Genomic DNA, 27,165 nt, shown 5'->3' with positions numbered 1-27,165 from the left:
TACAAACACGCATCTCTTGTGGTTTCTATTTTGTCAATGGACTGTGCCAACTCCTTTTCCAGCTGATATGTTTGTAAATACTTGTTATTGCTTGGGAGTCTTAAGTCTGTAGGTTACGGCTGTAGCTCTGCGCACAGGGCACGAATCCTACCGTGTACAGTGATGGTTTGCCATGTTTTTTGGCTAAGCTGACCCCAACTGCAACAGGTTCTTCCCTGTACCCTTCTGAATTGAGGTCAATATTGTGGACCATAAATTGTATTTGTGTTCAGAAGCAGTAGCTCTGATTTGAGCTTATTCAAATAATACTGAAAAATGATTAAAACTATTAAAACATGTCAGAGCAGGGCCACAATAGATCATGTAGTATAATAGCGATTCTAACAATACTGTGAACTCTCAGTGGGAATGAATGGTAAATTTTTTTTCGAGGAGGGTGGGGGGTGGGGGGAGGGCAATGTTTTCTGATTTATTTCATGTTGAGACACAACTCCTTATTTTTACCTTAATAAATTCTAAAATTTTATTGACCAATTTGTTACTTGGATTAAAACCACTTATTTTTGCCCCTTCATTTTATAAGTCTTGTTTATCCTGAATGTGTATGAACTAAAAGAGATATAATAAGATTAAGCATGTTCGTTTTAGACCATAGCTATTTTTATGCAATGTCAAGACCTGCTAACTGGCCAAAAAGATTTCATGTCATGCTATAATGAATTTTATGCTTGGATCTGGCGTATTCAAGGACATATATGGGTGTGGTAAATAATCAACCTTGGTTACTCATTGTTTTCCATGCAAGTAAAGAATGGGCAGTTGAAATGGTCCAGTTTAAGCCTGTAATTATACTAATCCTTCACTAAGCCCCTTTTTTTTTTGCTAGAGGAGACCTGCTAAGTACCAGCAATGGCAGCCCTCTTATCCCAACGCTGTTTAGTCTCTTCTGGTATTAATAGCTTATGTGACATTGATTTAAACACTGATAGAGATCATACTACCTTTGTGAGATTATACCTGTGTGTTATCAGTACGACGTTAGAGTAGTTGTACTGCTGTAGTTTTACTTTATCATCATAAATCAAACACTTAAGGTTTGTTCACACCAAGGACGATAAAGATATAGTCCACACCACAACTATAACAACTATAGCCAATCAAAATCCATCCTGCTTTAAAGAGCTCAAGCATTTAAGGCGGCAGATGACAAAACTGAAATAAACGCAATTATATCTTGTGTTGGTGTGGACACTATTATAGTTATCTTTATTTTATTTTTTATTTTTTTCAATTTCTGGTGTGAAATCTTAGCTAGGCTGAAATTTTAAGCTGTTATTTTAAGCAATTGGTCAAAGGTTTGAATATGCACTCAGTACTTTGTCATTACTAATATATATCAAGTTGCACCATCTGTTGTGGTGGGAAAAGGAGCTAGCAAACAACATGTGGTGCAAGACCCCATAATAGACAATCAGGTCTATTAATAAGATGAGAGGTGCAGGTGTTTGAAGAGACAAGACAACTGAATGCAGAAAAGCAGCATAACATGGCAAGATGAAAACCAAACCATTTGAAAATGACTACAGCTGCTTACTGGGGATGGTCTGCTGGTCTTAAAATGTCTTAATTTGCCCTTCCACAAATTAAGGCCTTAAAACAGTTTTAAATGAGCACAAAGTCTTAAATTCAATTCTTAAATCATGGCATTAAATGTTGCACATGCTGCAAAAAAAAAAAAAAAAGACTTTCTTCCTCATTATTTTGTCTTGTTTTCCAGTACAAATATCTAAACATTCTTAAATCAAAAAACATTTACTGGAGAATTAAAATGAAGATATATAGTCTTGTTGTCTGAGAAATTAAGAAGTTTACAATTAAAACAAAAACAAATGTCAATGGGTTTGAATTAAGCTTTAATTTTAATTTAAGCCCACTGGAGAACAAGACAAAAATACTAAGAAAATGAAAAATATATTCATATTCTAGTGGTTTGTAGCAGATATACAAGCCTTAAAAGGTTAGTTCACCCTAAAATGAAAATTCTGTCATCATTTACTCACCTTCAAGTTGTTCCAAATCTGTATGAGTTTCTTTCCTCTGTTGAACACAAAAGAAGATATTTTGAATAATGTTGGTAACCAAACAGTTGATGGTAGCCATTGGCTTCCATAGTATTTTTTTTCCTACTATGGAAGTCATTGGTTATCACCAAACATCCTTCAAAATATCTTCTTTTGTGTTCAACAGAAGAAAGAAATTTATACAGGTTTGGAACAACATAAGGGTGAGTAAATGAAGACAGTTTTCATTTTAAGGTTATTTTTTTTGTAAAATGAATTAAAAATGAAGAGCGGCAGGAAGTTGTATTTTGAAACTTTGAAGTGTTGATGCAATTCCCTAGACATTTATGTTTAGAGAACATATTGATATGTTGTGTTCCTTTCACTTTATTCCTTAGATTTTCTTGTCTCAAAAAGGTCAAAAAGTCTTAAATTTACCTTTATAAAACCTGAAGAAATCCTGCTTGTGGTGTTGTGGGGTTTAATAAATGGATAAGAGGCTTATTAAAAAGATAAAAGGACAAAAACAGTATACAAATATTCAAAACAATAGCAAAAAATCCCAAATCCAAAAATCTGTCTTGTAAGTTATGCTTTAACCAAAGCATAATTTAAAACTCAGTATATTCTGTGCAAAATATCGACTTTAAAGATAACTGCTTTATAATATGTGCATTACCATGAAAAAGACTGGGGTCAGTAGGATTTTTTAAATATTTTTGAAAGAAGTGTCTTATGTTCAAGGCTGATACTGTGAAATATTGTTACAATTTAATTATTTAAAAATGTGATTTACTCATGTGATGGCAAAGCTGAATTTTCAACATCATTACTCCAGTCTTCAGTGTCACATGATCCTTCAGAAATCATTCTAATATGCTGATTGCTGAATAAAAGTATTAATTTCTTTAAAAAGAAAAACTTATTGACCCCAAACTTTTGAAAGGTAGTGTATATATAAAATTAGATATAAAAGTATCCAATAATGCACACATTTTCCTTTGTAATGTTTTTATTTTTCATTTTCATTGTTTTTATAAAAAAATCATAAAACTTTGTCTATATAATATCAGTTTACAAAATGTTTTATACAATTCTTAAAATATTTTTTATGTTCTTGTAGGAATACCATCCAAAAATAATCTATATTTTTTATGAACATTAAAAAGTAGTACACCTCTGTTTTTAAAAATGCACAAAACAAACAAGAACGGGGTCACTAATGTAACTTCGTCTGTGAAATGAAACTTAGGAGTCTGCGACTTCTCCCCTGATAAGAAGCGTAGGATGACCAAACATGTCAGGTGACCACATACTGGACACAATCAAAACTCTGCTGTGGACCAGTTTGTTTCACATAATAGTTGGCATTTCCTGTTTGTGTTTTTTTTTCTTTTTTCTCTGGACAGGGTGTTTGTATTTTCATTGGACACTATTGCTTATAGGACACTGAATGATGCTCATCTACATGACATTACATATCATCACAAATACAACAACAGCCCAGCTACCAAATCTCATACCGAATCTCAGAAGGACATTCTTCTGAAAAATCTGCATTACATAACTGCATGTGTTTTCCACAGTTAGGGAGTAAAATTGAGCTTGGTGTACTGATGATTGTAGGGTTATTGCTCTTGAGAGGTCTACAACAGTGTAGTTCCTGATCCAGACTGCTTTGAAGTTCCAACTAAGTTGTATGACTTGTGGGCATTTCATGCAAACACAAATCAATCTTAGATTTTCCATACTATTATCTGCTTTGAACTGTCCATTAATGCCAAATAACAGTGGACAGACAATATATAGACACAGTAATCACGTGACAGACGCTGACATCTGCTTCGGATGACCCTGTAATATCACACAGTGGGGGAGGCTTGGCTTTTCTGGAGTGTGCTTGTTCATTATTTATTATTTTATGGTTAAATTAAGTCATTTTCAGGCCCGCATAGCCTACAAAGTGACAGAAAGCCCCTGTCAAACCTGGAACGCCTCTCTCCGTTGTGAGCACTCTTTCAGAGTTATGACACAATTCAGTAACTGGAAGCGCCTGGACCCAGAGCGTGAGCCAGACAGGCCTCCATCCTCCATCGCTACGTACTGAGGCTGATGGGTCGGGCTCAAACCCGTGTGCTCAGTCGGCAAGCTCTGCCACTTCTCCACGGTCTCGTGTGTCTCTCAGTGAGATGTGACGTCCCACTATCTGCTGTGGATGTTGTTGAGTTGTGCGGGCAGCACCTGTTTTTCTTCAATCTCCTCCAGTGCGGTCTCCAGCTGCTGAATCAGGACACGCTTCTTAAACCTGAAAGAGACAGAGCTATTTAGCTGGAGTATTTTACATTAAATTAAAGGTGCCCTAGAACCAGTTTTTACAAGATGTAATATAAGTCTAAGGTGTCCCCTGAATGTGTCTGTGAAGTTTCAGCTCAAAATACCCCATAGATTTTTTTTAATTCATTTTTTTAACTGCCTATTTTGGGGCATCATTAACTATGCACCGATTCAGGCTGCGGCCCCTTTAAATATCTCGCTCCCTGCCCCCCGAGCTCTCAACTATAATACAGTGCATTTACAAAGTTCACACAGCTTATATAACCCTCAAATGGATCTTTACAAGATGTTCGTCATGCATACTGCATGCATGCTTCGGATCATGTGAGTATAGTATTTATTTGGATGTTTACATTTGATTCTGAATGAGTTTGATAGTGCTCTGTGGCTAAAGCTAACATTACACACTGTTGGAGAGATTTATAAAGAATGAAGTTGTTTATGCATTATACAGACTGCAAGTGTTTAAAAATGAAAATAGCGACGGCTCTTGTCTCCGTGAATACAGTAAGAAATAATGGTAACTTTAACCACATTTAACAGTACATTAGCAACATGCTAACGAAACATTTAGAAAGACAATTTACAAATATCACTAAAAATATCATGTTATCATGGATCATGTCAGTTATTATTGCTCCATCTGCCATTTTTCGCTGTTGTTCTTGCTTGATTACCTAGTCTGTTGATTCAGCTGTGCACAGATCCAGACGTTAATACTGGCTGTCCTTGTGTAATGCCTTGAACATGGGCTAGCATATGCAAATATTGGGGGCGTACATATTAATGATCCCGACTGTTACGTAACAGTCAGTGTTATGTTAAGATTCGCCTGTTTTTCGGAGGTCTTTTAAACAAATGAGATTTACACGAGAAGTAGGAAACAATGGAGTTTGAGACTCACTGTATGTCTTTTCCATGTACTGAACTCTTGTTATTCAACTATGCCAAGATAAATTCAATTTTTGATTCTAGGGCACCTTTAATATAACCTCAACCTTCAAATACTTATGTGCTACAGGTTAAGCAGCGAGCTCACTGGCTACTAATACAGCAGGAACCAATCAGCTGTGCCCTACAGAATGATGTGATTGCAAGCATATAGAGGACCTATCAGAGTTTCATGACATAACTTTGTATTGATAAAAATGACAAAAGCACATAACAAAATTACTAATAACATGTTGACATCCTCTATGGTGTCATATGTCAGAGGACCATGAAAGGCATGTGAGTGTTTGAAGAGAGCTCTTACCTGGCTGCCTCTTTGATGGCATGATGAATAAAGTACCTCTGCACTGATGCTGGCCCCTTCACCTCCTCCAGTAACCTGAATATTCCCTCATAATCTGCACAAAAGAATGAGCAATGGAGTTTAGCTTTATTAATTCCTACAATCCATACCCTCTTTCATAGTGCAAGTGCACTCAGTTAAACCTAGACAATAATTCAAAGCGAATACAGAAATGAATGGGCGTAAAGAATTAATTTGGTATTATAAATAGATACTCACTACGGCCAGGCTTGCGGACCTCTTTGATGACTCGAGTGCGCAGCTCGGCGTTACTCCCCTCCAGGGGAATCATAACGATTGTGCCCTGTGTTGGAGTGTCTCCTCCATTGCCCTCCATCACCCCCTCTTGGCCTGGAGGACTCAAGTCTTCACAGTTCTGTGTGTGATCAGAGGGTCTCTCATCCAGACAGTTCTCCAGTCCTATTCTCTCCTCCTCGCCGTCTGGTGCCTCCACTTCTCCTCTGTCCTCCACAGGTGCAGGTCCTCCTCCCACTCCATCCACTCCTCCAGGCCACCCGTCTCCAGCATCCCCGCCTGGCGCCTGCTCCCCATTGCTTTCTGCACCCCCTACACTGTTTCCTTCAGCTCCTGTAGGGGAAAACAAATGATGAAATATTGCTTAAATTCATGGTCACTTTTTTAGTACATCATATCCAATGATTTAGAATGCAAGTTTTGAATTGCAGTATATAGTATGTAACTACTGTTCAAAAGTTTGGGGTCAGTAAACTTTTTTTTTTTTTTTTTAAAGAAAGAAATGAATAATTTTATTCAGCAAGCAACTGATTTAAGTGAAAGTAAAGGCATTTATAATATTACAAAAGATTTCTATTTCAAATAAATGCTGTTCTTTTGAACTTTTTATTCATCAAAGAATCCTGAAAAAAATATGTATCACGGTTTCCACAAATATATTTCAACACTGATAATAAGAAATGTTTCTTGAGCACTAAATCAGCATATCAGAATGATTTCTGAAGGATCATGTGACACTGAAGACTGGAGTAATGATGCTGAAAATTAAGCTTTGCATCATAGGAATAAATTACATTTTAAAATATATTACAATAGAAAACTGTTATTATAAATTGTAATAATATTTCAAAATATTACTGTTTTTACTGTACTTTGGTGATATAAATGCAGCCCTGATGAGCATAAAATGGCTTTCAAAACATTAAAACATTTTACTGACCCCAAACAAAATATGAAGTATTCAACCAAACACACTGCACACTGACCCACAATGCAATGTACTCGACCCACTGATTTTTTTTTATTTAATTAAAAATGAGACAAAAAGATGAGAACTGGATGCTACAAACATGCAATCTGATGAGATCCTGTGACAAAATGTAGTTTACTACTGTTTGAAAATGTGGAATAATGTCTTCTGTTTCACTTACAGTTTAAAAAAAAATAACAACAGGCAGTATACAGTATTTAGTATGCATAAGCTAAGATTCAGTTAGCTGTGGCTCAAAGAACTTTACCTTTGTGTAGTGGGATGGGTTTAATGATTCCTTGCTGGCCTTGAGTCCCTGTGGAGCCCTTGCCCAGTACGTGATTGGTTATTATTGGAGGGGTTTGGGGCCGGCGCAACAGTGGGGACATACTCCTCCGCCTCTTCAGGGCAGTGCCCGAGTTTAGATCCCCCGTGTTACTTCGCTTCTTATTTTGTGGCCCTGTTACAAACTCATCTGCTTCATCTATCATCATTCCCTGTTGTTGGAAGAGGAGGAAGAATGAAAACAAAGCAGCTTAGTATGTAAGACACTTCAGTTTTGGCCTGTAGTTTTTTAGCAATAGGTTTAACATGCAAGCACCTTCTTGTCCTGTTTAAATGGGTTGCCGAACGTGTGCAGTCGTTTGGGCTGGTCTGGATCAATCTCACGCAGAGGTGATGGCATCATCTTAAGATACTCCTGATAATTTCCCATCTGCCCTACTGGAATACTGTGCAAGGAGTCTACAGAATCATGGGGGAAAATTTTTTAATATCAAACAAATATCAAGTGTCCATTCAAGAACATTTTTGATGAAATGTAATTCTTGTAGTGAAAAGAAACAGTTTCTCTTGTTGCTATGCTAAATGCATATGGTCATTAATAGGGACGGTTCACACAGAACGCATTTTTGCAGTTAAGAATGCAAGATGCAGGTCAGTGGAGAGAAAAACACAAAGTCTATCTATTGATACATGTTTTTTTAGAAGTTGGACTTCTTTTAACTTGAGCACCAAGTTTTTAGAATGCTGTGTCATGCATGAGACACTTCAAAATGTGAGCATCCGTCTAAAATCTAAAACAAAACAAAACAAAACAAAACAAAACAAAACACAAAACAAAACAAAACAAAACAAAACAAAACAAAACAAAACAAAACAAAACACAAAACAAAACAAAACAAAACAAAACAAAACGTTCTGTTTCAGAAAGCTGCTTGTTTTGAAAGTGACTTCGGTTTGAGCTGTGCTTCATGCATTGCTACACTACTGACAACAGTCAATGGATTTTTTTTGACTATGAAAATCCGCCAAAATTTAGTTAAGTCATGTTTGGCTGTTTTTAGCAGTTACGAAGGTTCACTAAACTTAGCAAAATGTATTTAGTCTCTTTGGTACAATTACCTTCATCCTGGCCTCTGATCAGCTTCTGTGTTGTCCTCAAAAGGTTGGAACGCATCCGAGTCACTTGATCTAAAAGGTTCCGTCGTGGAATATCATAAGCGTTTCTATAGGCCTGGGGCTTCAAATCCTGGAGGAGAAGGTGAGTAAATGATGATAGAAGTTACATTTTTGTCTAAGCTAAAGAAAATTGCATCTGTTTTCAAGTCACTAATTAGAGAAGAAGTCCAGTCATAATCATTTATCAGAATTAACTTGTTTTATATATCTGTGATACAAATGCCTGTCCATATCTATCTTAGCATAACTACATTCTAACCACCAAACGTGAACTGAGACATGATTAATTTTAAATAGACCCTGTAATGTAATTCAGCCCGACTCAAACTGTCCGTACCTTGTTGAGAAGTGCAATCTGGAATCCAGCAAACTCTTTGAAGTTCATGTCGATGAGTCGGAGGGGTACCTCGCCCATGATGCCCTGCAGGAGCTGCTTGAAATCACGCCGGTGCGCCAAAGATAGGGCGCTCGAGTGGTTCTTCACCTTGATGCCCGTCTCTTGAGGAGGCTTCTTCCCGACAGACACAATCAGACGATCTGACTCAATCTTTGCCTACAACATCAAGTACAACTTGATTTAAAAAACTGAATCACTCAGACCTGAATTTATTACAACACATTGATATGTAATATAGAATATTCAAATGAATGTTATGAGTTTGAATACTATTGAACATAATTTCAACAAAAACCTGAGGTTTTAACTGTCAGGAAACAGAGCAGCTAAATCACGCTCACCTGCTGACTGAGTTTTTTGAGATAGGAAATGACACTGTAGCTCAAGCCACAATCCATGTTGTCAGAGATGAGATTTGGGGCTCCCATCATCCTCAGCGCCTTCTTGAGAGGCTGCACTCGGTAAAAAAGAGAGGAAGAGTGGAGAAGCAGAGACAAAGGAAGTGAAAATGAGGACACGCTCAGCATGAATCTGCACTCAGAGCACATATCCTTGACCTCATTACAGCTGTTAACAGACTATAGAACAAATGCAACTCACAATAGAGGTCAGATTACAAGTGACCCTTGAGTACATCTAACAGCCCATGAACTACATTGCATCGTTTTATATGCACAAAGAAGGTGTCTTTTTTTTAAGCAGAACACTTCTGTGCTCTATTGGGATGGGATTTTGTTTTTAAGTAGAAAAGAACAGCATCCTTACCAAGAGAAAGTAAGGAGGCATGGACTTCAGGTACATTTCAAAAGCCTGACGCCACTTGAGGTTTGGCTTGAGCTTGTGCACTTTAAACAAATCGTCTGAAAGGAGAATAAGAGAAGGTAAGTTCGCTAAAGAAAGCCATTACAGAGCTGAAATGCTTTCTTTATGTCATTCTCTAGGAGGAAATGAAAGAGTCACAGAACTTTTACACAATTTAATACAGCAATATTGTGTGTGTGTGTGTGTGTATATTATTATGCAAGTGATGTATCAAGTGAATTCCACTACAATACACATTCAGATTTTAGTTTTTCAAAGAAAGTGTTTGTTTGTTTTATTTCTCCATATCTTTTTAGATAACTGGTATCAATCTCAGACAAAATAATTTGCCAGGTCTACTTAGGTAAATGGAAACGCTACTTAGAGGTTGTTCTACATTATTAAGCAAGTCACAGTTCTCATACAATATGGGGAGGAAGAAAGATATTTCTGAAGATGAAAAGCATGAAATCCCAGGTGAAAAAAGTACATTTCTTTAATGTACGTAAAGTGCTCTATTTTCGCGCACTAATTTTGTACTTAATATACTAAAAAATCTTCTTTAGTACTTCTTAAGATAATCTTAAGAACATCTAAGTGTACTCAACTGTGCTATTTTGAGACACCATGAAATATGAACTAAAATGTGCTTTTAATATACCATCTCTGTATTTAAAACATGTATTTAGATACCACTTGTAGCACACTATGGGTTTAAGTGCACTACAAGTGGCAACTAAATACATGTTTTAAATACAGAGATAGTATATTAAAAGCACATTTTAGTTCATATTTCATGGTGTCTCAAAATAGCACAGTTGAGTACACTTAGATGTTCTTAAGATTATCTTAAGAAGTACTAAAGAAGATTTTTTAGTATATTAAGTAAAAATTAATGCGTGAAAATAGAGCACTTTAAGTATATTATAGAAATGTACTTTTTTTTCACCTGGGATGGTACAATGTTGTGCAAAAGGCATGAAAACAACTAATATTGCGTGAAAAGTGAATGTAAATTATCAAACTACCATAAGATTTGTGAGTGACTTAGAGCACAGCAGAACTTTTAAGGAAAGTTTCTGACAAAAAAATTAATTGTATTAAAAGGGCACCTATAAAAAAGCCAGTGTTGAGCAGCAGGAATTTGAAGCTGGAGTCTCAAGAAGCTCTTCATGCAGGCTGGCAGTTGTGTGTAAAATTGCATTTCACCCACCTCTAACCAAACCTCACAAAGAGAAACATTTACAGTGGGTGTAGAAATTTTTAAATAGTTTTATTCACTGACGAATGCCGTACTACAATGGATGGTCTACTCTAGATGGATGAATTTCTGGATGGTTGTTTAGTGGCCACCACGTTCCAACAAGACTGGAATATTGGGAAGTGAAATGGAAGGTCCCTTTAAGGTCTCTGAGGGTGTCAAAATGACTTCTGCAAGATATGTGGAGTTCATAACTAGCCATTTTCAGCTATGGTATAAAAAGAAGTATAGTGCCTTCTGAAATACAGTGCACTGTCCCATGCTGCAAAAAAAACAAAAAAAAAAAAACCAGCAATAAAACTGTTTGAAAATGTATTTCTACACCCACTGTAAATGTTTCTCTTTGTGAGGTTTGGTTAGAGGTGGCTGAAATGCAATTTTACACACAACTGTCAGCCTGCATGAAGAGGTTCTTGAGACTCCAGAGACACCAGCAGCTTTAAATACCTGTTTGCTGCTTAACTTTATTTCTCAACTCTGCTTTTTTTTTTTTTTACAGCTGTCCTTCCAATACAATTAACTTGTTTGACAGAAACTTTAAGCCTTTATCTGACCGAGTTCTGCTGTGCTCTAAATCACTCACAAATCATATGATAATTCGATAATCTGCATTCACTTTTCACACAATATTAGTTGTTTTCATGCCTTTGCACAACATTGCACCATTTCATGCTTTTCATCTTCAGAAAGATCTTTCTTCCTCCCCATATTGCATGAGAACTGTGACTTGCTGAATAATGTAGAACAACCTCTAAGTAGCGTTTCCATTTACCTAAGTAGACCTGGCAAACTATTTTGTCTGAGATTGATACCAGTTATCTAAAAATGTATGGAGAAATAAAACAAACAAACGCTAAAATCTGAATGTTTACTGAAATTCTACTGATATGTCACATGCATAAGAATTTAAACACAGTGTGTATATTATATACAGTGGCATGAAAAAGTATGTGAACCCCTTGCAGAATCTGTGAAATGAGAATTATTTTAATAAAATAAGAGGGATAATAAAAAATGCATGTTATTTTTTGTTTAGTACTGTCCTGAGTAAGATATTTTACATAAAAGATGTTTACATTTAGTTCACAAGACAAAACAATAGCAGAATTTATTAAAATAACCCCATTCATAAGTATGTGAACCATTGAATCTCAATACTGTGTGTGGTTACCTGATGATCTACGACTGTTTTTGTGTTTTGTGATGGTTGTTCATGAGTCTCTTGTTTGTCTTGAGCAGTTAAACTGAGCTCTGTTCTTCAGACAAATCCTCCAGGTTCTGCAGATTCATCATGCACCCATCGTGTTTCCTTCTGGAGCATCAGTGAATGTTTGAACCTTTTTTAATAGTTGAGTTTGAGTCCCTCAATTGTCCTCAGTGTGAAAACACAGATCTCAAAATCATACAGCCATTGCTGGAAAGGGTTCAAATATGCAAAAATGCTTGAAAAGCTGGAGGATTTTTCTGAAGAACAGAGCTCAGTTTAACTGCTCAGGACAAACAAGAGACTCATGAACAACCATCACAAAACAAAAAAACAGTCATAGATCATCAGGTAACCACACACAGTATTACGAATCAATGGTTCACATACTTATGAATGCGGTTATTTTAATAAATTCAGCTATTGTTTTGTCTTGTGAACTAAATGCAAACATCTTTTAAGTAAAATATCTTACTCAGGACAGTACTAAACAAAAAATAACATGCATTTTTTATTATCCCTCTTATTTTATTAAAATAATTCTCATTTTCACAGATTCTGCAAGTGGTTCACATACTTTTTCATGCCACTGTATATATATATGTGTGTGTGTGTGTGTGTGTGTGTTCTTTTTCTTTCATTCAATTTCATTTTAATCTGCTTGTTAAATTACATTTCTAAATGCTTTCTAATTATTATTCTTTATTCATTAAATTATTTTACAAGTAAGAATTGTCTTTTATTTTTCTTTCTCTTTATCATGGCTAAACAAAGCACCACTGCTGTGTATAAAATGTGCTGTAGAAAAAAAACTGTACAAATAAGGTAATGTATAGCATAACGTTGGGAAAGTGCAACAAAAAAATAGCCATGAGGAAACACACGTACCGAGGAGTGGCAACAGGACGGGATAGTTGTAAGGCATAACGAAGAGGTTGACACAGGTGAGTGTAGTGCTGGCCTTTAGGTAGCCGAACGGGTGGGCTAAATCGCTGTGTTTGCCACTGCAGTTCACAAACACCTGGGCGATGGGGGAGAGGAGTTAGCATTGTGTAGCGTCTCCTGAGAGCTCAGCTCTCACATGAAGCTGTTTCTCAGAGACAAAACCCATTCATCAACGGCTCATTAGGTAAAAGGGTTCCTTAGAGACTAGTGTGCTATAAATGCCTCTAAATATGCTTATAAATGAATGTGCTATTTCTAATTTATCTACCATTTACCTTGTTTTCTTTATATGCTCTCTAGCGAGGCAAGTAATAATGTAACATTGTAACCATAGCAAAAGAACAAACAAGAATGGGCATTTATATTGGTATTTTTAGATGGGCTAAATGAGTGAATGATGAAAGTAGGAACAACATATCAAAAGAATGGACTTGCAAAAAACATTTCCAGGTATTGACTGAAGTACTTACAGAATGTGTATATTTATATAACTCCAATGACAATAACAAAATACAGCACGGAAAAACACTTCAATTTTACGGCAGTGCAGTCACATCCCTTTGTGCAAGTTCTCTCAAGAAACTAAATGGTCTAGGTAATAGCTCTTGAGAGACCATTTATCATCATTTCATAGAAGACCAAAATGAACTTTAGCAAAACAGTCTGTGTACAACATTATCTCCGAAAGTAATCGTGCCATTCTAATGGCCCAGCGTCAGAGTCATATTATTTTTCAGGTTTTTTGTACCTCTATAAGAACATTTTGATTAGTCAAATAGAAAATAAAAGTCACAATTCTTTCTGACGTGATTTTATGGTAAAAAAACCTACAACCATTTATAATTTAACTGCAGATACAGTTACAACAAAAAGATTTTAGATCTTTAGATTTAGACCTTTTAGATTTTCTGAACAAAATCTGTCGTTATGCAGTTACTAAGGTTTTCTGAGTGTTTTTAGTGCGGTTGCTATGGCATTGAACGGTGGTTGAGTACTGGTGCAAGCCAAAAGAGCCCACCTCTAAATCTCTGATATTTTAGTCGCTAGATATGACTTGAATCCCTCATGAAAGCAGATCTATTTGATTTTCCTCACTCAATTTATTGTCTGAAAATGCTACATCTGATGTTTGCATTCAGAACTGCCTCTGAATCAGCACCCGCCTACAAATATGTTTACAATCTGCGTGGCTGAGAACTTTTCTCTGAGCACTTTCAAACTCATAACCATCTATATTAGGGTTTAATTTGACTCTACTGCACTGTATTTTGGACTACTGTCATATTGTGACATTGATAATATCGTTTGCTCTTCCTCAACTTCCTCTAGTGTTAGTCATTTTAGATAAGCATCTGCTGACTGAAATACTGTAAGAAGCCCTGCACAATCTATATTAATGGACGGACATCAGGGAGGGAATTACTGCATAACACATGCACTGTTTAAAGGGGATAGTTCACCCAAAAATGAAAATTTGATGTTTATCTGCTTACCCCCAGGGCATCCAAGATGTAGGTGACTTTTTTTCTTCAGTCGAACGCAAATTATGATTTTTAACTGCAACCGCTGCCGTCTGTCAGTCAAATAATAGCAGTGGATAGGAACTTCAACTATAACAGTAAATAAAACTTGCTTAGACAAGTCCAAATTAAACCCTGCGGCTCGTGACGGCACATTGATGTCCTAAGACACGAAACGATCGGTTTGTGTGAGAAACCGAACAGTATTTATATCATTTTTTACCTCTAATACACCACTATGTCCAGCTCCGTTCAGCTTCCTGTTAGTGAGGTCAAAAAACGCGTTCTGGTGACGGAAGTGATGTCTCGCCCATATACTTCAATGAGCGCGAGACATCACTTCCGTTGTCAAAGCGCGATCTGACCTCACTCACCGGAAGCTGAACGGAGTTGGTCATAGTGGTGTATTAGAGGTAAAAAATGATATAAATACTGTTCGGTTTCTCACACAAACCGATCGTTTCGTGTCTTAGGACATCAATGTGCCGTCACGAGCCGCAGGGTTTAATTTGGACTTGTCTAAGCAAGTTTTATTTACTGTTATAGTTGAAGTTCCTATCCACTGCTATTATTTGACTGACAGACGGCAGCGGTTGCAGTTAAAAATCATAATTTGCGTTCGACTGAAGAAAAAAAGTCACCTACATCTTGGATGCCCTGGGGGTAAGCAGATAAACATCAAATTTTCATTTTTGGGTGAACTATCCCTTTAATGTAAAAGATTACTAAAAGTTGGCAGACATATAAAGTGCTGTTCAAAAGTTTGGGGTCCGTAATGAGTTCTCTTATGCTCACCAAGGCAGCATTTATTTGATCAAAAATACAGTAAAAACAGTAATATTGTGAAAAAGAAGAGTTTTCTATTTAAATATATTTTAAAATGTAATTTATTCCTGTGATGAAGAATGTTCAGCATCATTACTCCAGTCTTCAGTGTCACATGATCCTTCAAAAATCATTCTTATATGCTGATTTGGTGCTGAAGAAACAGTTCTTATTATTATCAATGTTGCAAACAGTTGTGTTTAATGCTTAATATTTCGTGTTCCATTTTCTTTAATGAATAGAAACATCAAAAGAACAGCATTTAATTGACAAAAAGAAAAAAATCTTCCTGACCACAAACTTTTGTAGTGTACAACACTGTGTTTGAATGAAAATCTACACAACAATATCTCATTCACACTGCTGCTTAACCTGTTACTAAATGCAGGACTTGACATGTAATTTGTGTTGTGCTTTATACATTCCAGTAAATATGGAAAAACTAAACACCCACTGTTTCTTTCTGCTCTTTTAACACCATGATATCTACCACCATGAAACTCAGCTCTACAGACTGGGGGCTGTGAAAGATTGCATGCAAAATAGAGTTCAGATGAAATAGTTGTGTAAAAAAGTGTCCCACCTGCCAGCACATGTGCGGAGATTTCCTCTCCAAGATGTACTGGGTCAGCGGAGACGGCTCAAGCTCATATTTGTCAAAGGGCAGCTTGTCAATAACCATCGGCTCACAGTCGACACATGAAAACCTCACTACAGGATGGGAAGATCGAGGAGGCTAAAGAGAGAAGAAGAAAAAAAACAGCTGTTAAACAGAAATCCTCTGTAACACATTCTCCACAATGTTTTTTTTTTTAAAAAGATATGTCTGTTAGATAGCCAATTCATCCTGTAATTACAGCACCTGTGGGTATTGACCCACGTCAGGCACATGACAACACAAGCTGTTCATTCCTTGAGCGGATACTCTCACAACACCCTGACTGAACACTTAATAAACCAAAGGAAGCATTTTGGAACAAATGAAATATGAACTTACTTTAGAAATATGAAAAAGAGCCTTTTTTGAGGCTCTCATGTTAGTAATTGCACCCAAATCTATTGTGATACTAATTCACATTATTGCAGACATGACAGGGGAGATGTCAGGAAGGAAATGACCTCATGTTAAGCTCTGCAGCAGTCTTATTCCGCTGGCAATGTCTCTCTCACAGTGCCCACAGGCTGAGCTGAGCTGTGGCACTTTGGCACGGTACCAGCTGCTGTCTCTACAGTGTACTGTCTAAGAAAGAATAGACAGTGAGGGGGTGGGAAACCTCACGACAGTGAAGCCTTTCCTCATGTTACCACTCTTTTCAGCTCCCTTATCTTCATCCGCATTCATTAGCACTGTTTGAGCAAGATGAAAGCTAACCTTTAGTTTGCAGAGGTCATTACCTTTGGCTAATAAATTGCCTCATCCACTCGGCTTGGATGAGCCAATGCTAACCTATCCAAACTCCTTTTGCAAACATAGTACTTTTCCATTTTAATAAGGATTTAGTGAAAATTCAGCATGCAGAAGGAAGCTAAAGAAATGGCTGACTGTCTGCCAGGTCCCAAAGCTCAGCAGAAAGTCCTTCTGTGCTCGCTCATTAAATATTTTAGCCAAATTTATAATGTTTTCAGCTAGATTTAACACATTTTACTATTATGTATGATGTTTTACTGTTTGGGCTAGTGTTGTTAATATACTAATATAGTTTTTATTAATTGAATGAATTAGCTTTTAGCTTTAGTTTTCATTTTTTAATGTGGTTTTTACAGTTATTTTTATTAGTTTTTTTAATATTTTGAAATAGTTTTAATTTATATATATATATTAGTTTTAGCTTTCAGTTAGTAATTTTAGTGCTTCAACTTATTTTAGTTAGTTGCATAAGCAACATTTTTAGTTTTCATTTCATTTAAAGGGGTGATTCTCTGCTTTTAATAAAAAGTGGCTGTCTATGCAGTAGAAAGGCAAATTATTTTTTTGAAATCAGTGCTACATGACTAGAGAAAATGAAGAAAAAGTGCTGTGGCCAAAAAGGTTCCCTTATGCCCATAGGTAGGGAAATTTCAGCACCCATAATGCACTGGGATCGACTAACCACGAGAGGGAATGCAAAAATGCAGAAGTACGATCTGTAGTTTTCACAAAAGCCTTGGAGCTGTTACTCTGGCTGAGTTTTAACAAGTGAACAGGGATATCTGGATGTGTGTAACATGGAGAAAGAGTACACATTGTTCATTTACGTATAGTACCGACATCGAAAATCGACACACTTATCTATTAATTTTTCATCTAATATATTTCATTTTATTTCAGCTGAAATAAAGATGATGAAACAAATCTGTTTTTATAGGTTTAGTTGACAATATAAACACTGGTCTAATATGGAAATAAGCGTGCATATGTCGGTGATTAAAAACAAAAGAAGTCATTACTTGATTCCACACTTATAAACTATATAAATGTTTTGCAGGTTTTAATATTTACCAAAGTGGGGGAGTTCTGGTCAGGCCAGAAGGATTCTGGGATTGGCCAGTGACCCACAGGTACGCCTGTCTTGGGGTTGGGCCGGACGTAAATGAGCTTGTGGCAGCTGTGCCAGGGCTGCGGACTGAAGGATGACAAAGGACGAGCTGGATCCACAAGACCATCTGCACAAAGAGAAGACAATCATTGTCTATTAAAAGGTTAGTTCACCCAAAAATGAAAAAATTGTCATCATTTACTCACCCTCATGTCATTCCAAACCTGTAAGACTTTCGTTCATCTTCGGAAACACAAATGAAGACAAAAAGACAATATTTTTGATGAAATCTTAGAGATGTCTGTTCCTCCATAGACAGCTAATATGCAACTACCATTCTGACACTTCAAAAAGTTCATAGAGATCGTCAAACTAATCCGTATGTATCGAGCGACTTAGTCCAAATTTTCTGAAGAGACTCGATCACTTAATATGATGAACAGATTTAATTTAGGCTTTTATTCACATATAAACATTGATCAGCGAACATACACAGAAGCTCAGCTGAGCCTGCAAGAGAACAAACCTCTTGAAGAAGCTCAAACGTGCTGCGTAACACACGAGAATGAATCTCATTGGTTCTTTCATATCAAGCAAGCATAGTTGAGATTTCCTTTACCATATCTGATGTGTGAGTTGATGAATGTTTATATGTGAATAAAAGCCTAAATTCAAACTGTTCATCATATAAAGCGATTGTGTCTCTTCAGAAAATTTGGACTAAACCACTCAATTCATATGGATTAGTTTTACAATCTCTTTATGAACTTTTTAAAGCATCAAAGTTGTAGTTGCATAGCTGTCTATGAGGAACAGAAATTTCTCAGATTTCATTAAAATATATTCATTTGTGTTTCAAAGATGAACGAAAGTCTTACGTTTGGAACGACATGAAGGTGAGTAAATGATGACAGAATTTTCATTTTTGGGTAAACTAAGCCTTTAATTATTTTCTCAATAAGCACAAAACAAAAATGGAATCACATTATCACCACTGACCTTCACCTATCATAGGTGGATCTGGACCACTCTTCTCAAAGTGTATAACAACTCCACTCAAAACCTTTTGGACGAGAGACTCAAGACACTGGTTCAGCATCCTTTGCGTCTTAACGCAGTAAGAGCGGCCTTATAGAGAAAGGGTGAGAAGAAGAGAGTCAGCTGAGCTATGAGATAAACAAGCCAAATTTGCATAATCAACTAAAATAACCCTGTGCTTAGGGAACTTAAGTGCATTGGTAGGAAATCATCAATTTTTTTCCAAAAAGAAACTGACCGACAATTTATTTAAACTTTATTTTGTGACTTCACCGGAACAAAAGAATTAAGAAGAGATGCTTGAATGTGAGAGCTGCATTGAAGACAGATCACATAATAACAGATCTGTAAGGGGGCTGACAGATTAATTACAGAGTTTTACTGGGGCTGATATGAAAAACATGAAGCCCCCTTAAAGGGTTAGTTCACCCAAAAATCCTCTCGGATTTCATCAAAAATATCTTAATTTGTGTACCGAAGATGAACAAAGGTCTTACGGGTGTGGAACGACATGAGGGTGAGTAATTAATGACAGAAATTTCATTTTTGGGTGAACTAACCCTTTAAATAGGATCTAGAACCACTTATGTCTAAAGGACTGTTTAAAGCACTTTCGTAGAGTTCAGGCCTCATAAATTGAAGTTAATGGTTGATTTGATCAATATTTTAACCTGTATTTTCTGGGTTTAAATATACGCAGGTCTAAATTCTGCAACTGATTGGCACTGAAATGTAAGATTGTTAAGCTGATGGATGTACCTCCAGTGACCTCACACATCTGGGTGATAGCAGACTCATCAGTGGGCACACTGCCCAGCTGCTCGCTGTCGGGCACAGACACTCCTGGCAGTCGCAAGACCAGGGCGAAGAGTCGCTGGTCCCAGCGGAACGGTTCCTTAGTCAGCTCACTACCTGGCAACGGGGAATTCAGCGGCAGATGTAGCTGAGGGAGGAAGAGAAAATGAGAAATGAGATGGCATTGGGGTTTATGAGAAAGACACACTTCCTGCAAAACTTAATATTAAACATGATATAAATGGACAAGCAAGTCAAAAAATGGTTAAGAGTAATTGTCCCTCACCTCTTCAGCCACCCCAGAGCTGTGCGTCAATTTGTTACCATCTGTAATCGTAATAATGACCGATGGCTCCAGAAAGAACGGGTTCCGACCCTAGAAGAGAGGACATCATTTCTTTAAAAAAAAACGCAAAGAAAAAGAGAATTTGGGGTTCTTATTTCTGAGATCTTCTATAAAATGCTAAAATCTCATAATAAGCATTGAGGTCCAAAAATCTGAAAATGCTTGTAATCTGATTTAAAACATATATCCATTTTTCAAACTTCTTGTCCTATGCATGGCTGTGGGGATCATCAGTAATATTGTGAAATATTATTACAATTTAAAATATCTGTTTTGCATATTAATTTATTTTAAAATGTGTTCCTGTGATGGCAAAGCTTTTCAGCATCATTAATCCAGTCTTCAGTGTCACATGATTCTTCAGAAATCATTCTCATATGCTGATTTGATGCTCAAGAAACATATCTTATTATTAACATTGTTGAAAACATTGCTGAATATTTTTGTGCAAATAGTGCTAATTTTTACAGGATTCTTTGATGAATAGAAAGATAAAAACAACATTATTTATGCCATCTTGGTAACACTTTACATTAAAAACATCAATTAACATGGACTAAGGATGAAAATATTTTTTAAATCTTAAAACATCTTAAATTCAACATTTACTAAAAAGTTGAGTCTGTTAACGCTAGTTAATGCATTGTGAACATAAACAATAAACAATAACATTTTTTATTAACTAACATTAACAAAGGTTAATAAATGCTGTAAACATACATTTTTCATGTTAGCTAATGCATTAACTGTTAACAAATGAGACCATGTTGTTACCAAAATCCTTTGTAACATTATAAAATGTCTTTACACTTTTAGTCAATTTAATGCTTCCTTGATGAAAAAAAAAAAGACATTAATTTCTTTAATAAAATCTTACTAACCTCAAAAAATTTGAACAGTGGTGTAAGTGAAACGATTAACTAAAAAATGGCATTTCAGTGCGTTAATTTGAAGTTTATGTCAGAACTTATCTTTGTTTTAAATGTTTCAAAATCCTAAAACTTCCTTTTTGTTTCCAGGTTTAACTTAATTCCAACACAGTTCAATGAAATTAGGTAATAACACTTAAACTGACAGATGTTGCCAATTGTAGTTTACACAGTAAACGTTGAGTGAATACAACATGCATTCTCTCTGTCCATACTGCAGGGGTCAGCACTCAGTTACTCACCCTCACGCAGTACAAACTCAGCATGTAGATTAACACACTGCCTGAGGGTTTTATCTCAAAATGCATGTCTCCTATTTTAGGTAATCCAGCATGGTCTTAATGTGTGCATATAAAGCATCTGAATATTCTGTAGTACAAATAATCCAGTTAAATGCTTGATTTTATATGAAAAACCCACACACATCAAATTAAATTAAGGTGATACTCGTAAGGTGATACAAAATTGGCTCTGTAATCTCTGCATGTCGCTACATCCTCCTCCGGAGTAAAGAGGCCCCCTGTTACTGCTGATGAAAGCATCTCCACTACAAAGCCTCGCTGAACGGATGGTGCTGCTTAAAGCAGTGGGCAGCATCAGGTTTAAAGCTTTGGACTACAGAACATTTTCCCATATGTTAGCTGGGTCACTCTCATGCCTTCTGGAACACTTTAGACGTGCTGTGAAATGGTTATTTTTGTGTAATGGCTTCTTTCCAGCTACTTTCCAGTGAAGGAACATGTTGGTACACGCACTGAATAATTACATATTACATATATAATGTATTTGTTCACTTCAAAGAAATAACAAAACATTCAAGGCTGGATGGGAACAGAGTTAAATTATGTTAAAACATTTATTGATCTGAATATTGTGTTCTTTTTAAATGTCTGTGATGGTTAGTATTCTTGTTATGTGAGGAGACAGTTCTTATTATGCTGCATGCAGAATACCCAGGAGTAATTTGTTCTTCACTGAATAAAGATTGTTTTGGCCTTCTGAATACTGAAGGGAGATATAATTTTTACCTGACCATAGTTGTCGATGCCAGAGACTAGTCTGTTGAGATTGAGCAGGTCGAAGGCAGCGCGGAGAGCGTGACCCAATGTAGTCAGCCCAGATGCCTGCAGGTTCTTCAGCTCACTCATGAATGTGGCATGATTCTCTTTCCAACCCGCCTACCATGTACAGAAACAAACACACAGATTATGTAAAAAATATTTCCATATAACATTAGGAATATTAAACATTCAGACATTTATATACATTTAAACCCTAAATGTACACTACCGTAAAAGGGTTAGTTCACCCAAAAATGAAAATTCTGTCATTTATAACTTACCCTCATGCCGTTCCACACCCGTAAGACTTTCGTTAATCTTCAGAACACAAATTAAGATATTTTGAAATCCGATGACTTCGTGATGAGGCCTCCAGCAATGGACACTTCCTCTCTCAAGATCCATAAAGGTACTAAATCATATTTAAATCGGTTCATGTGAGTAGAGTGGTTCAATATTAATATTATAAAACGACGAGAATATTTTTGGAGCGCCAAAAAACCTAAATAACGACTTATTTAGTGATGACCGATTTCAAAACAATGCTTCAGGAAGCATCGGAACACAGCTGAATCAGTGTATCGAATCTGCTGTTCGGAGCGCCAAAGTCACGTGATTTCATCCGTTGGCAGTTTGACACGCGATCTGAATCATGATTCGACACACGGATTCATTTATGCTCCAATGCTTCATGAAGCAGTGTTTTGAAATCGGCCATCACTAAATAAGTCCTTATTTTGTTTTTTTGGCGCTCCAAAAATATTCTCGTCGCTTTATAATATTAATATTAATACGGAGCCATCGGATTTCAACTAAAATAACTTAATTTGTGTTCTGAAGATCAACGAAGGTCTTACGGGTGTGGAACGGCATGAGGGTAAGTAATAAATAAAACAGAATTTTAATTTTTGGGTGAACTAACCCTTTAAAAAGTTTGGGGTCGATAAGATGTTTCTGAAAGAAGTCTCTTAGGCTCACCAAGGCTGCATTTATTTGATGAAAAATACAGTAAAACATTACTATTGTAAAATATTATTACAATTGAAAATAATAAAATTACTTAAAAATGTAATTTAAAAATCTAGAAATTATTATTAATGTTGAAAACAGTTGTGCTGCTTAATATGTTTGTGGAAACAGTGATACATTCTTTTTTAATGAATATAAAGTTCAAATGAACAGCATTTATTTGAAATAGAAATGTTTTGTAACATTATAAATGTATTTACTGTCACGTCTTGCTAAATAAAAGTATTAGTCTAACTTCTTAAAAAAACAATCTGACCCCAAACTTTTGAATGGTACTGTATTTGAAAACTTTAATCACAATTAAAAGTAACAAAATATCAATCCGGGTAGCAAAAGCACAGACATTTCACAAACAGAAGGTTTTAAATGATGAGAATATAAGAATATAAATATTGAACTACAGTTCTAAATCAAGACCAAATAATATTTGGACTTTTTTTTAAGTTGTCAAAAGTTACTGGAACATGTTAGTGATGTCAAACACTATAGATATAGAAAGACGGTTCACTCCTATTAGGAATGGGAGAAACTGCAACAAGCAATATGGTGGAAGAGGTCCCGCCTTCTAAGTAAAAGAGCCAATCGCTGATTGATAAAGTCATTGCATCACTGCAGCTGTAGTTAGAAACCCGAGATCACACATAGGACTGCACATGCGCATTGGCTCATCTAGCTTGACGCTATTTGAGCATAAGAAACAACATTTACGGAACAGCTCATGTCAGGTTTTGTAGCTGATTTGAAATTTTAATTGTGAGTTCGCCAAGCAGTTTTTGAGATTTCAGGATTCCCCCATTCAAATATATAGCTGCCCGGAGGCGTTGCAAATATGGCGGCCGAGTGAACAGACTTTCCTTGAAAGGGACTTTGGTAATGTGACAAACTACCTTTTAGGCCTCTCTATATGTATTATTAGAAACATGATCAAATCCTATGCAAACTATTACACATTAAACAAGAAGTTTCCATCCTACTATGTGTCAATCACCTGTAGCTTTTCTCAGACTTTCGCCTAGCAAAATTAAGCACCTATTAGGCTACATAATGTTGTGTAATTCACATATGATCAGCTGGCCTAAGCACACGTCAACCTCAACTACACTACTTAAACGTCAGCTGAGAGAGATAGCAAAGAATGGTGTCAGACAGTCAGACAGTCAAGACCCAAAAAAAACACATGACAATGTTTGTGTCCGCTTGTACTAGTACATGTGTACGTGTAGGCAGCCTGGTAAGAAGCCACACAGATCTGCTACATAAGGCTTGACTTGTTTTACTATCTTCAAAAGACATTAGTGTGTGTCTGTCCCTGACCCACATTACCCCTCCCAGCAGAAGAATAGTCATTACTTTACTGCTCACCCAAAACGAAAAACAACAACAATAATATAATGAGTTCAGATGCTGAGAAAAGAACCGAGGTGAACAGTTCACCAAATCTGCTCTTACAAAATGATTCCTGCTCCACATAAATTTACTCAGTGCGAATAAATCAACACATTACATAAACATGCATACATTGTAAATCCCCACGAGGGAGAGAAGACTTAACAGGTCATATCCCGAGGTGGTTGAGCTTCAGATGTGTGTGTGTGTGTGTAGATTTATGTGCATTGGGAAGCACTAAAGAACAAAGCAGCCAGAGATTTGTCAGTAGGGGCTGGACAGTGTATGTCTCTATCCATGTATGGAACAAAAAAAAAAGAAACCGTTCAAGCAGTAGCTCTTCTAACTGGCACTCAATAATTCAAGCAACAGAGTAATTCTATTTTTTTCCCCATCCGTCTTTCTTTCCTTCCGCATTAACAATTTATTGGCTCTGAAGAAGTGTGACTGCAATCAGACTCTCCTTTAATCACACGCTTGTCCAGCAAGGCAGAAGAAGATGGGAGAGAATAAGGAATGTGAACACTGAATAAGCCAGGAAAAAGGATAATACCCTAATTGCAGCTTTAACAGAGGAAATGTACACTCAAACCCTTCTTTAAAGAATGACAACCTGACGGCGATCCAACAGAGGAAAGAACAAACAATGTAATCCATATACGAGTAAATCTCACAAAAGCATATCCAGATCATATTTCACCCCAAAATTAAAAGGAAAAAAAAACAGCAATTGGATTTTATATAAAGAAAAGTACTGTAATGCACCAGGTTTCATTTTTATATTTGGGATTTTTATTTATTTTCAGTGGTGATTTTCATTGTTGTTTGCATTACTGTGATACATTTTTTTTTTATTAAATAAGAATACTTTGAAGGCAGTAGATCAAATACTAAAATGTCTGTGATGTATAAATACTTTACAGTTTAAATAATATATTATTACATTTTATACAGATCATATTTGAACCAAAGACTTTATATATAGAAAGATATTGCACTCTTATTTTAATGAATGGGAGAAAGTGCAACGCAAAATATGGCGGAATAAGTCCCGCCTTCTAAATAAGAGCCAATCGCTGATTGGTAAATTAATGGCGTCACTGCAGCTGCCCGCTATGGTTCCAATAGAAACAGTCAGGCGCGCGCTTTCTATAGAAACTCGCACTAAGGACAGTGCATGCCGATTAGCTTGATCTAGCCTGAAAATGCCATTTTTTCATGATTCAAACTTTTAGAAACAAACTTTATGAGACAGTTGTTGTTGGATTTCATTGGTGCTTTCAAATATAAAATTTAATCAACAGCTTGACAAACAGCTTTGAAGAATTTTACGTTTCCCCATTAAAAAGAGATAGGAGCTGCACTTGAATGCCCGAGAGGCGTTTCAAAGATGGCCATCAAATGAAATGACTTGTCTTAAAGGGACTTTGTTTAATATATTATTTAAATAAAATTAAGAATTTTTTTTTTTTTTTTACATTGTGACATTGTTTTTATGTCAGTTAATCACATGTGCCCTATTTGCTCATTATTGCTTTTGACATTATTTACTCAGTGGTGAGAATCTATATATACATGAAGGCATCACAACAAATAATTATATGATGTATAAATACTTAACAATATAAATAAAACATTTTTTTCCACAGTAATAAGATTTTAGGAGGAAAATATGCATATTGTCATGAAAGATTGTCACACACACACACACAAAATAAAAACCTATATGGTCCCCATTTTGCTTTAAACTATAAAAAAATACAATTTCTTATTTTTTCTTTTAATTTTTGAGGTGAAATATGACCCGGGTATCATCTTGAGAGGTTTTGTGAGATTCGCCCACATATTTCCCTCCAGAGCAGAATGGAGAAAGTAATAATGCTAGATAAACATAAAGCTGTTGTTAGTTACAGAAAGCATATAATGTATTTTTCTGCTCTCAGAATTAGTGTACTATAAAACCTGACACTGTCTTTCCTCTTCAAACGTAGGACAGGTGGCAAGACAAATGAGCAGTTTTACATAAACTAATAGATAAGGACTCATTCTCTGTTAAGCTCATGTTCTAAGGAAACTAGCAGTCACTGTATAAATACAGCTCTTGTGATCTGAGGAGGAATCATCACAACAGAAAGGGCACGTGACAACCCAGGGTGGATTCACACGGGTTAAGCGAATGCCCTTATGGCCTGAGTATTATTCCAGGATCAGGTTGCCTTGTCCCGGGTGTTAATCTCTACTACTGCCTAAAGGTTGAACTGATCATGGATAACCATTAAGCTTGGTTACACACATCCACCCAGTTTTGCAGGAGGGACACGTCTGTGGTCTGAAGGGTGGTGCTTGTCATGTGTAATGATAAAGGCCAGGCAGGAACTAAAATTGTCACTCTAATGGAATGAGAGCTAGTGAACCAGCCAAAGAGCTGATCAGAAGGACCATCATGCTCATGACAAGCTCAAATAGATCTCCATTTTGAATTTGAGTATACGTGAGCAACATCCTAACTTGGCACAAGATTTTTCTTGGTAATCTCCATCCTTTATCAGCTGCATGCAATGACCCAAAGCAAAAAAAATGTGTAAATATATGTCAGTTACAGTATCTGTTGTGAATTAGTTTTAAAGGGGACCTATTATGCCCCTTTTTTCAAGATGTAATATAAGTCCCAGGTGTCCTCAGAATGAGTCTGTGAACTTTCAGCTCAAAATACCTCACAGATAATTTATTATACCATA

General features: G+C 36.3%; 2 protein-coding genes and 1 long non-coding RNA gene across 6 annotated transcripts in view; 2 read left to right on the top strand and 1 right to left on the bottom strand.

Moving 5' to 3' along the window:
- mmgt1 (membrane magnesium transporter 1) overlaps positions 1-828 on the top strand; it is a 5,449-nt gene extending 4,621 nt beyond the window's left edge. The window contains exon 4 of the mRNA XM_048176650.1: positions 1-828. This exon is cut by the window's left edge and continues 286 nt beyond it. The gene's annotated coding sequence lies outside the window, so the exon portion shown is untranslated.
- A 2,226-nt stretch (positions 829-3,054) lies between these two features.
- ints6l (integrator complex subunit 6 like) overlaps positions 3,055-27,165 on the bottom strand; it is a 31,371-nt gene continuing 7,260 nt past the window's right edge. For 2 of the 4 annotated variants that reach the window (XM_048175920.1, XM_048175919.1), the window contains 16 exons: positions 21,980-22,129; positions 19,963-20,052; positions 19,641-19,824; positions 18,843-18,971; positions 17,807-17,970; positions 15,911-16,063; positions 12,926-13,058; positions 9,537-9,631; positions 9,113-9,223; positions 8,712-8,927; positions 8,318-8,444; positions 7,515-7,657; positions 7,182-7,410; positions 5,908-6,276; positions 5,650-5,743; positions 3,055-4,365 (listed from right to left, as the gene is read on the bottom strand). In XM_048175920.1, coding sequence (XP_048031877.1) covers positions 4,263-4,365; positions 5,650-5,743; positions 5,908-6,276; positions 7,182-7,410; positions 7,515-7,657; positions 8,318-8,444; positions 8,712-8,927; positions 9,113-9,223; positions 9,537-9,631; positions 12,926-13,058; positions 15,911-16,063; positions 17,807-17,970; positions 18,843-18,971; positions 19,641-19,824; positions 19,963-20,052; positions 21,980-22,129 — 2,490 coding nt within the window. In that variant the 3' untranslated portion in view covers positions 3,055-4,262. Of the gene's footprint in view, positions 4,366-5,649; positions 5,744-5,907; positions 6,277-7,181; positions 7,411-7,514; positions 7,658-8,317; positions 8,445-8,711; positions 8,928-9,112; positions 9,224-9,536; positions 9,632-12,925; positions 13,059-15,910; positions 16,064-16,446; positions 16,568-17,806; positions 17,971-18,842; positions 18,972-19,640; positions 19,825-19,962; positions 20,053-21,979; positions 22,130-22,293; positions 22,330-27,165 lie in introns of those variants that run through there. The other 2 variants (XM_048175921.1, XM_048175922.1) reach the window with 2 other exon arrangements.
- LOC125258813 lies at positions 15,116-19,919 on the top strand. Its single transcript, XR_007182684.1, has 4 exons — positions 15,116-15,165; positions 17,793-18,006; positions 18,858-18,985; positions 19,582-19,919. It is a non-coding gene; the product is annotated as an uncharacterized LOC125258813 (long non-coding RNA).

Source organism: Megalobrama amblycephala, linkage group LG23, assembly GCF_018812025.1.
Source record: "Megalobrama amblycephala isolate DHTTF-2021 linkage group LG23, ASM1881202v1, whole genome shotgun sequence".
Classification (NCBI taxonomy): Eukaryota; Metazoa; Chordata; class Actinopteri; order Cypriniformes; family Xenocyprididae; genus Megalobrama; species Megalobrama amblycephala.
This window is presented reverse-complemented; position numbering and strand designations above follow the sequence as displayed.